The following is a 12,025-nucleotide window of genomic DNA, read 5'->3' on the forward strand; positions in this document are numbered from 1 at the left end:
AATATGAGACTCCAGCAGAGCTTCAGTATGATGCTTCACACACACACACACACACACACATCATCATCATCATTACTACAAGCATGAACCACAACAGGTGCTTCACAGTCAAACTCACTTTAGAGCCACAGCAAGACACAAAAAAACATTCATAAGATCTTAGATTTCTTGTATTATATACAATTCATATATGCACATCCCACACCCATAAAATTACACTTTTCAGATTTCAGAGTAAAACAACAACAACACAAGAGAGTTCAGAGCAAAGTACACTCTCACTCACAAACAGACTCACGTGAAGATCATGTCGTGTTCACAGACGGATGCTTCCAGAGAAACTCCTGTCCCGCTGCGGCACAGAACTCATCTGAGCGTTCAGATCACCGCGAGCCCTGAGCACCCGTGTGTGTGTGTGTGTGTGTGTGTGTGTGTGTGTGTCAGTGTCACTGTTTGGCGCTCATCCCGCTGAGGCTGCTGGATAACAAATGTCTGGAGATGTGCAGGTTTTCTGCACATGCTGAACATGAGCAGAGCTCCTCCATCACAACACACACAGACAGAGCTGCGTCTGAACGTCTTCACTACTGTACAGTGTGTGTGTGTGTGTGTGTGTGTGTGTGTGTGTGTGTGTGTGTGTGATCAACAGGACTGTATAAAAGAAACCGGATGGCCCACTAGCTCTGCTGATGAATACTTTACTGTCCCATGAGGCCACTGGAGTCATGAATGACAGGAAGTGTGACATAATTACTTTAAAATTTAATTATAAAAAATGTAATTAAAGTTTGCCATAGTAACATTAACATTAATACTGTTTGATCATCAGTGAATATATCAGACAGCAACAGCTCTCTACAGGTTGCACTTTTATTTTGACATTGTAGAGGTTTTTCCCATCTGTTTATGACCCTTTAAGACAGTAAGACAGAACTGACTGTATTTTCAATGTATGTCAGAAACCTGACATTTTAATCACACAAGTGTTTTAAAGCTTAGTTACTAAGTTAGATAAAAGAAAGTGTGTGTGTGTAATTGTCTGTACCTTGTGTTTGACTGGTTCTGGTTCTGCTCCAGTCTGGATCATTTCCTCCGACAGACATCAGACATATGACCACTGCAGCCTAAAACACACACACACACACACACACAGATGGATAAACACTTTCAGCATCAACACTGATGGATGTTCTTTTCAAATGTGTGTGTTCAGTATAGCACAGTTATATTCATTCTTCAGGGTTTCTCAAACAGGTTTGTAAGTTGCTAAAATCTAATAAATAAAAAATAAAAAATAAAACAATCAAAATAAAATATGTACTAAAAATATATTTTATTTAAATATATATTAAAAATATATTCTATTTTTTATTTTTATTAATAAATTTATTTACTGGTTTACCTGCATGTCCCGTAACCATTAACCAACATTGTGAACTGTGAACGTTATTATTAATTTAAAATCTTAAGTAGTTTCTGTTCATGCTCCAAATCATTACCTGATGACATTATTGATGATCACTGTGCAGTTCACTTATAAACTAACATCTAGTGCGTCCAGCAGCCTCCTGAAATACATGTGCAGCAGCAGCTGTAATTACAGCACAGACAGCATTAAAGTACATGATGGATCTGATCTCGTCTGTCATCAGTCACCGTCCCAAGACTTCAGCCCAGCACAGAAACTGAGAAAGACCAGCCTATAATGACAAGTCCAGCTGAGACGATGACATCACTGTGACCTCATGACGGGAATGACTCCAGCCGCACACACACACACACACACAAACACACTGAACCAATACTGTGTGTACTCAGTGTGTTTATGCTACATTGAGTTTTCTGTAAGGGGTAGGTTTCGGGGGATAGAAAATATAGTTTGGTTATTAAGAAAACAATAGAAGTCTATGGAACGTCCCCACAATTCACAGAAACAAACATGTGTGTTCAGCGTGCATGCACGCGCGTGTGTGTGTTTTTGTGACATATGAGGACACAAATGTGTATAATGAAATGGGTATGACAGGTATTACAAGGAGAAGGTGACTTATGAGGACATCTCCCCATATTTCAAAAGGCTTATAAATCATACAGAATGTGTTTTTTTTTAGAAAGTAAAAATGCAGAAAGTTTCCTGTAAGGGGTAGGTTTAGGTGTAGGGTGATAGAAAATACAGTTTGTACAGTATAAAAACCGTCACGCCTATGGAGAGTCCCCACAATTCACAAAAACAAACGTGTGTGTGTGTGTGTGTGTGTGTGTGTGTGAGAGAGTGAATGAGTGAGTGTGTACTTGTGTGTGTGTGTGTGTGTGTGTGTGAGAGAGAGAGTGAGTGAGTGTGTGTACTTGTGTGTGTGTGTGAGGTCTTATCAGACGTCTCTAATAGCCCTTAAAGAATTACACCACTTAGCATATTTCCAGCAAATTAGCCACATATGTGTTCGTGTGTGCACTCTATTGTGCGTGTGTGTTCGTGTGTGTGTGTGGCGTTTGGCCGTCAGTCTGTTTATTCTCACACAAACGCGGCTGGTGTCTGCGGTCAGCTGCTCCTCTCTTCTGATTGGACGAGAGCTGGAATAACATACGAACACACACTACACTACTTCTGCAGCACGCAGTACATTTTCTGGACTGTATGAACACCACATCAGCACCGAATGTGAGATGTATATGAGAGCACACTGTACTGTATCCCACAATGCAATGCACTCACCTGGACGCCACATTTACACAAAACTGCATTCAAAAAGTGAAAGAACTGCATTAATTCCAGAAACGAAAACTGGACGTCACTCGCAGAATTACACATGATGTCAAATAAGTGAACAACTGAGTGTCTGATTTAAGGTCTGATCACATTTCCCGATGTGTCAGTGCAATCTGGTGAAATCTGGTCTGATTTCCACACACAGATTTGCAACAGTGAAAGCTGGTCGTTCAAATTCACAGCATTTGCCAACAGAAAGATGCTGGGTTTGAAAGAGAGTTCATGCATCATTACACTTGCTTGCCTGCAAAATCTCAGCATATGTCACATTACTCACAGTGTTATTTCAGTATCACTGAGATAATAATAATAATAATAATAATAATACATTTTATTTAAAGGCGCCTTTCAGGGCACTCAAGGACACTGTACAGTAGAGTGATAATCATAAAATCTTGACAGCAATACAGCAAATAACAACTATTAACAATAAATCATTTATAATTGATCAGAAAAAGCTAATCTAAACAGGTAAGTTTTAAGGCATGATTTAAAAGCAGTCAGACAGTCACTTTCTCGAATAGATACCATTATAGTATTTATTCATATTTTGAATCTTATTATAATTTATTGTTAGATGTTCTGCTTCTATTTTAAATGTATTTATAGTTTTAGTAATTTTGTTTTCTCATTTTTATTGAATTTTACTTTAGTTTTAGTTATTATATTCCATCACGTTAAACCAAATTAAAATAAGAAATGTCGATACAAATAATTTTTTTATTAACTATAATGCACTCAACTGCACAGAACTCTGAATAAACATTAAATAAAGCATTAAATTATCTATAAAGATTCAATCCTGCTGTCAGAAGCAGTGAGATTTACAAACACACACACAGAGTTCAGTTGGAGAGTCTGCTGAAAAAATTAATAACCTCATGCACTGCAAAAAAAAATTTTCTTACTTAGTATTTGTCTTATTTTCTAGTATAGATTCTTGAATCAAGATGCATTTACTTGATAAGTAAACTGATTTAAGATGTTAAGTCTTGTGTTTTGTTTTCTAAAAAAAATATATATATATATATAAAATTTTGTTCGTTTTTGCTTAAAACAAGCAAAAATATCTGCCAATGGGGTAAGAAAAATAATCTTAATTCAAAGGCTAAACAAGATGATTTTTCTTACCCATTTGGCAATGGGTTTGCTTGTTTTAAGCAAAAACTAACAAAATTTTTGTACTTTGTACTTGTACAGTAAATTCATCTTGATTCAAGAATTTTTTTATATTTATACTAGAAACCAAGACAAAAATACTGAGTATGAGAATAATTTTTTTGTAGTGTATTATTATGCAAACAATATTCACATTCTGATGAGATGCACGTCTAGATGAACAAGCAGCGCTGGTTTCTATGCTAGAGGAAAATAAGAGCTCATCTGCAAGTGAAATCCACCTGACGTATCCAAGAGTTTCCCATAATCCCGCTCACCCAGAACCGGCTGCGGTGGGTCTCGCCGTCAGTAAACCTCAATGAGGTTCTGTCACCAAAGATCACAACAAATCTGTGATGGAGCTGCAGCGCAAGCGAATCCAGGAAAAACACTTGTGCGTCCAAACGTGCCGAGTTCTGACTCACAGCGCTGCTGTTTACTGTCTGACCCAGTTACACGGATCCAACACAAGCACCGCTGATTAACACACGCCGTTAACCTGGTACACACAGCGAGAGAACCACAGCCATTCCTGCTGAGCTCACTGACACGATTCTGAAGTGGTTGCTAGGGTGTTGTTATGTGGTTGCTAGGGTCTTCTCAGTGTTTTATTTTCATATGGACAGATCTGGTTTTGTAGATACGGCTTGAGAGAGCTTCCTCTCCTGCTGCTCAGGGGCGGTTCTAGGATTTCATCTTTACGGGGGCTTAGCCCTCAGAGAGATCATTAGATACAATGATACAAATTACCTAAATAAACAGTATTTTACTGTGCTTAAGAAAACTGTATTATATGAACTAATTATACACAATTACCTATTAAAGTTACAGAAGTTACTTAATGAGTGCTTCTCGTGTTTTTCTTTTGTTGTTTGATTAACATTATTAGCCTAATATAAGAAATGCATGGAGTGTAATATAAGCGTGCTAGGGGTGTAACGATACATGTATTTGTACCGAACCGTCACAGTATGGACATCTCGGTTCGGTGCATGAGGCCTTACAACGAATACAGGCAATTCAGAAGGGGGCGCCCGCAGCAATGCGAATGCCGTGAGTTGCGCACTTGAAAACAAAGCCCACTAGACAGTGACCATGTGCTGATATTTCCATATTTGCAATGTATCTGAATGCTAAACTATTATTTATTTAGTAAATTATAGGCTTTGTACTTCAGTGGCGTTCCAACGGTGACACAGAGGCGCTCTGATGTTTGGATCAATGTTTATTTTAATAAAGTACCAACTGCGCTGTCAAGTTAGCAATGCTGGAACTGATATGTTTTGTGTTTGTGTGAGTCGGCACGATCACTTCAACTGTTTCCTTATACCAGCAGAATAATGCATCACTGTAAAAAGGTCTACTTTTATTTATGTACACTCACAATGAAAACAAAACATTGTGCTTTTGTAAAATAACGAAAAAACAAATAGGATGTCGCCTTCTGCCTGAACTGAAAAATGTGATGGCATGGCTACTTATAGCAAACAAGACTGGACACATGACAAGAACCAACCAATCAGAACATGGCACAATGAACAAGAGAACCAATCGGAACGTGACACAAAGAACTAGGGAACCAATAGCATGAAGACATGAGGGCCAGGGAAGCATGAAACAAACAGGAACCGTGAACAAACTTAAAAATAAAAGACATGAAAACATGAACCCAAAAACAAAACCCAAACCCCACATTGCATTCGCATTAACCCTTTTTCACACAAGTCAAAAACCACCTCATGCAAGCGTAAAAGCTTTTTTGCGAATTAAGGCATTTTTATTTGAAATTAAGAATGCAATACTTAAAAATGCGCAGAAAAACAAGGTGATGGAAACATAGCTAATGACATGACGTGATCAAATAGCACTCAGCGTAGAGTGAGAGGCGTGCACTCTTTATAATGCAGAAAACATGTCGGCAGTGTGGAAGCATTTAAAACTGTCCGAGAAAGACGCAGAAATCATTACAAGCACCGACTGGGAGAGACTGTATCTATTGTCACACACACACTCGTAGACACACATTTGCACACGCACACACACTCACACATACATGCTCATGTGCACTCACACACTCACACACATGCGCACACTCACACAAATGCACTCGCACTCAGTGCACTCTTACACACTCACGTACACTCGCTTACGCTCACAGACTCTCACAAACACACACTCTTGTACACTCACACTTAACCATAACCCACACTCAATTGCACACACTCACACTCTCACACAAACACACAAACACACACTCGCACACGTTTGTTTTTGTGATTTGTGAGGACATTCCATAGGCGTAATGGTTTTTATAATGTACAAACCATATTTTCTATCGTCCTACACCAGGGGTTCCCAAACACGTTCCTGGAGCCTCCCGAACACTGCACATTTTGCATGTCTCCTTTATCAATCACACCTGATTAAACTCATCAGCTCATTACTAGAAACTCCAAGACCTGAAATTGGATGTGTCAGACAAAGGAGACATGCAAAATGTGCAGTGTTCGGGAGGCTCCAGGAACGTGTTTGGGAACCCCTCCCCTGCCCTACACCAACCCCACACCTAAACCTACCCCTTACAGGAAACTTTCTGCATTTTTACTTTCTCAAAAAAACTCATTCTGTATGATTTATAAGCCTTTTAATATGTGGAGACATGGGGAAATGTCCTCATAAGTCACCTTCTCCTTGTAATATTATATCATACCCATGTCATTATACAAATTTGTATCCTCATATGTCACAAAAACACACTTGCACACTCAGTGCACTCTTACACACTCACACACACACACGTGCACTCACACACATACACTCACAAAAACACACTTGCACACTCAGTGCACTCTTACACACTCACACACACACACACACGTGCACTCACACACATACACTCACAAAAACACACTTGCACACTCAGTGCACTCTTACACACACACACACGAGCTCACACATGCTCACTCACACTCACACACTCACTCACGCACTAGCACGCACACACACACACACACACACTCTCACACACTTGTGCACACTCACACAAACGCACTCGTACACTCAGTGCACCCTTACACACACACACACACACACACACACACTCACACACTTGCACACACTCACATACTCTCACAAAAACACACTTGCACACTCAGTGCACTCTTACACACTCACACACGAGCTCACACATGCTCACTCACACTCACACACACACACTCACGCACTAGCACGCACACACACACACACACACTCTCTTCACACTTGCGCACACTCACATACACTCACAAAAACACACTTGCACACTCAGTGCACTCTTACACACACACACACGAGCTCACACATGCTCACTCACACTCACACACTCACTCACGCACTAGCACGCACACACACACACACACACTCTCACACACTTGTGCACACTCACACAAACGCACTCGTACACTCAGTGCACCCTTACACACACACACTCACACACACGTGCACTCACACACTTGCACACACTCACATACACTCACAAAAACACACTTGCACACTCAGTGCACTCTTACACACTGCATTTTTCTGCATTTTTACTTTCTCAAAAAAAAACACATTCTGTATGATTTATACTGTAAGCCTTTTGAAATATGGGGACATGGGGCAATGTCCTCATAAGTCACCTTCTCCTTGTAATACCTGTCATACCCATGTCATTATACACATTTTGTGTCCTCATATGTCACAAAAACACGCACACCCACACACACACACACACACACACGTGCGCTCACACATGCTCACTCACACTCCCACTCTCTCACACACACACACACGTGCACTCACACACACGTGCGCTCACACATGCTCACTCACACCGACACAAATGCACTTGCACACTCAGTGCACTCTTACACACTCACACACACACAAACAAACTCACACACACTCAAGAAAACAAACTCACACACTTACAAGCACAAACTCTCTCACACACACACACACTCACACAGGGAAATCTAAAATGAGTTTTTATGGTCTGTAACAGCAGATTTACAGTGGTTTAATTTGCAGTCTCCAGAGCGCTGACTGCAGGCCGTAACACAAAAACAACATGGCTGGACTCGCGGCTCACGTGAACACACGCATTAATGCACACACACGGTTTGAGTTAGCAGCGAGTGTGTGCCGTCTGTGGGCCAGCGCGCGGTTCACCGCTTCATTCCTGTGCTCTTACGGTAGCTGTGCACGTTCTGATGTGTCAGGGTGTGTTCGACTAAACACAGAAACGACAACACTACAACCAAAAACAAAACATCCAAAAATTCATCACCACGTCACTCCAAACTTTTCTGTTTTAACACAAAACAAGATATTTTGAAGAAAACTGAACAAAGACAAACACACACAACATTACAGATGGAAACAAACAACTGACAATAAAGCAAACATCAAGACAGATCAATGAATAAAAGCCATCAACACTGGACTCAACTGACTTTCATTATATGGACAATTTATTTACTATATATCTTTTGTGTTCCACTGAAGAAAGAAAGCCATCTCTTCAGGTCTGGAATGACATGAAGGTGAAGAAATGATGACAGAAAGATCATTTAAAGCGTCAGACTCCTTCGTTATATCAGCAGCGTGTCAGTAATCAATAGAGCTGATGTTTGATAAACATCTTTAAACTAATAATGACGTTCAAACAGACTAGCTGAAGGACAGTGTTATTATTTAATGCAGTAAGATGATTAATCAGATGATATTTGTCATTTTTGGCTCTGGCTGATAAACACACACATCTTCTGTTCTCGTGTGTTTTCTGAGCACTTCTGAGTGATGCTGGAGAGTTATTAGACTGTCACTGGAAGTATGTTGAGATTTACTGAGTTAAAACAAAAATTGCACTTCCTCGCACCACATAAATAAAAAGTCTCAAATCTGAAATGTCCTGCATGCATTGCACACTATGCTCCCTGAAAAGATTTAAACACTTGCTGTTATAAAATGACCCTAAAAGAGGAACCTCAAGCGATCCAAGTCTAAGAAGTAAGAACATGCAAAATCTATGTTGATATATTTCTATATGAAATGGGCACTACAGATCAGTTCACTTTGAGCTGATTTCTATAAATGGCCACACATGGTAAAAAATGATTTTTCAGATTTATACACAAAACAATGATTATTGGAGAACATTTTACAAGAAAATACTATTTCGGTTTTTCTACTTCAAAATTTCACATTTAATTCAATGTGATGCATGATGTTTGTTTTTTGTAATTAATATTTGTTTTTATTCACTATAATTCTAAATTCCGAGTGAAAATAGTCGGAAAGTAATTCCTACACCAGTGTAAAATCAACAAAGACAAATTAACACAAAGACAAACACTGTGGTTAAAAAAGAAAAGGTGGTTTTGCAATACCAATACATTGAGATAAAAACACAAAAATGAGGAAAAATATGCAACCAGCTTTACAATTAATATCAGTGATATTATTGATTTTACTGCACTGACACTATCAGATGAATCAAATTTGCATAATCAATTTTGTTATTTTCTGTGAAGCTATATATACAGAAATAAATGTGACTTGACTTGAGATGTACTGATTATATTTTGCACGTAACAGACGTACACACTGGAGTCTGAGCAAGCTTTTGTTACTAAAACAGCAGGAACAAATTCAGATTCCTTATGGCTTTCAGATCTGTCAGATACGAGCCTCGATCTAAACTCACAGAGTCACGGCTCTTCAAGAGATAATCGCAAACAAAAGCACTTTCGGTGATTCATTTGCAAGCGGCGTGAAGCCGGCAGCAGCATATCAATCTGTGCAGAGTTATTCATATCACAAGGAGAAAATATGGAGAGGAAATAGATGAAATATTTTATTTCAGCATCCTCCCTGTTTTAGATTAGGCTGATTTACAGAGGCCAAACGCAGAGTCCAGCAGATGCTGCTCAAGCGCTCAGAAATGACACAGAAACAGCCACATCAGCAGCACATCACTACCAGACTCTCACGTGATTCACTGCAGCTCGTTTGAGAAACCACACGCTCTAATATTACTGATCATCAAGGAAAATGTTTAATATTACATGATGCTGGCCATAATTCTGAATGCATATTTACACTTTTAGCTCACTAAACTGCTCCTGTACTACTGATACTGATATTATATTCCAAATAATGCTATACTGTAAAAAAAAAGGGATTTTCAAAGTTGTAAATGCACAGTTTTTCCACTCCAAAATTGCACGTTTAATTTAATGGGTTACTTGCTATTTCTTTGTAGTCCTTTGTGAAATTTACACTAACAATTTCTGAGTGTAAAACTGTTTCTATAATATCTTTCTCAGTGTAGATGCATTAAATGATAAATATTAAGATGCAATTTCATTGCATTAATGAACATATTGCATTCATATCAGCTGAGAATTACAGTAAACCAACAGAAAATTACAGTAAATAATTTGCACTGCATGCTACGGTTCAAATGTTTTCATTGTGATTTTTTTTAAAGAAATTAATACACGTTAAATTGCTGAAAAGTGTCAGTTAAGACATTTATAACATGACAAAGATTTCTGTTTTAAATGAACTCTGTTCTTTTGAACTTCTATTCATCTGTGAATCCTAAAAAAATTAAATGCATCACAGTTTCCATAAAAAATATTGGGCAGCACAACTGTTTTCAACATGTTTCTTGAGCAGCAAATCAGCATATTAGAATGATTTCTGAAGGATCATGTAACACTGAATCAATTCAGCTTTGATCACAGGAATAAATTAACAGATATTCACATAGAGAACAGCTGGTTTACATCGTAATAATATTTCACAAATTTTACTGTATTTTACATGCATAAACACTGTAAAAGATCTGTCCGTCTGAAATGGTCCAACACTGACTGAGTTACACGACAAAGTCACGATTATCTGTAAAACACACAGAACGAGCCTGCAGTTCTCCCGGAGGACAGATGGATTTCAGCTTCTGCTTTTTCTATCACTGGACTCACAGAGAGCGATTCATACTGATGCATGCAGACTTTACTGCACAAACAGCATTTTAGCTCATCCTTCTGATATCAGGACATATACAGTCAAACCAAAAATTAATCAGACAGCAGATATCATTTTTTAACTAGTGGGTCCATGACACTATAGTTCATTTAAGTAAGTGAGGATAGCAAAATAAGGAAAATAAATTCTTCATACAGTGGACTAGCAGTAAAAATTTGGGACAAAAAATTATTCACACTTTGACCTGACCGTGTTTTTTTTTTTTTTTTAATTGATAATGCGACCTTTTTCCACCACAGACTGAACAAAATGAAGCATTGCTTGGTAACTGATTGAGCTAAATTGGTATTATCTAATTGTGTGCTTAAATTAAACAGCTGACAGCTATTCAACCCAATACCTTTCTATCAAAGTTATCTGACATTGTCAAGATAAAAATATGAGTTCTTCTCATATTTTATTACCACTTTGAAAACTATAGTGAATAAACCATGTGAGAAATGTTGAAGGTGTCTGAATACATTTTGGTTTGACTGTATACTAACACAGAGGTGTCTGTGCGTTCAGAGCATCACTTGACCCTTGACCTCTAGGGCAGTTTGACTCAATGTAGTTATGCCAAATTCTTCATTTCTTCACTATTGAAGCTCACGAGCGCAGACAGTCGCCGTTCTGAGATTTAACGCTAGATTATAGTCACTTATTTACACTGTTTCATGATTTCATCAATACAGCGACATGCTTTCTCTTTCTACTCTCGCACAGACTAATATAACCCCATGCACTAACACTACAGCACTCGTCTGTAAGAGGACAGCGAGTGAAAACTAAAGGAACGCTGAGGTTTCTCGTGCCGAAGTGTGTTGACACGAGCAGAACAATCATAAAGCAGCAGCAAACTTCACCAGAGCAGCAGAAAACCCGTGACAAACTCACCATGTGAATGTGGACGTGAATCTCTCCGGTGCATGTCGTCGGTGCTGAAGTGAAGCGCATCAGCGGAGAAACAGACGGAGGCTGCGTGTCAAACTCTCGCGCGCTGCCTACACAGACAACATGGCGTCGCGCGCTCACTACATACTG

General features: G+C 38.9%; 1 protein-coding gene across 4 annotated transcripts in view; it reads right to left on the reverse strand.

Annotated features, from left to right (window-relative positions):
• Positions 1 to 12,008, reverse strand: part of erg (ETS transcription factor ERG) — a 44,817-nt gene extending 32,809 nt beyond the window's left edge. Inside the window, exons 1-3 of one of the 4 annotated variants that reach the window (XM_058789249.1) lie at positions 11,879 to 11,969; positions 1,500 to 1,568; positions 1,046 to 1,124 (exon numbers count right to left, since the gene is read on the reverse strand). In XM_058789249.1, coding sequence (XP_058645232.1) covers positions 1,046 to 1,087 — 42 coding nt within the window. In that variant the 5' untranslated portion in view covers positions 1,088 to 1,124; positions 1,500 to 1,568; positions 11,879 to 11,969. Of the gene's footprint in view, positions 1 to 298; positions 662 to 1,045; positions 1,125 to 1,499; positions 1,569 to 11,878 lie in introns of those variants that run through there. The other 3 variants (XM_058789251.1, XM_058789248.1, XM_058789253.1) reach the window with 3 other exon arrangements.
• Between the last annotated feature and the right edge of the window lie 17 nt (positions 12,009 to 12,025).

This window comes from Onychostoma macrolepis, chromosome 10 (genome assembly GCF_012432095.1).
Source record: "Onychostoma macrolepis isolate SWU-2019 chromosome 10, ASM1243209v1, whole genome shotgun sequence".
Taxonomy (NCBI): domain Eukaryota; kingdom Metazoa; phylum Chordata; class Actinopteri; order Cypriniformes; family Cyprinidae; genus Onychostoma; species Onychostoma macrolepis.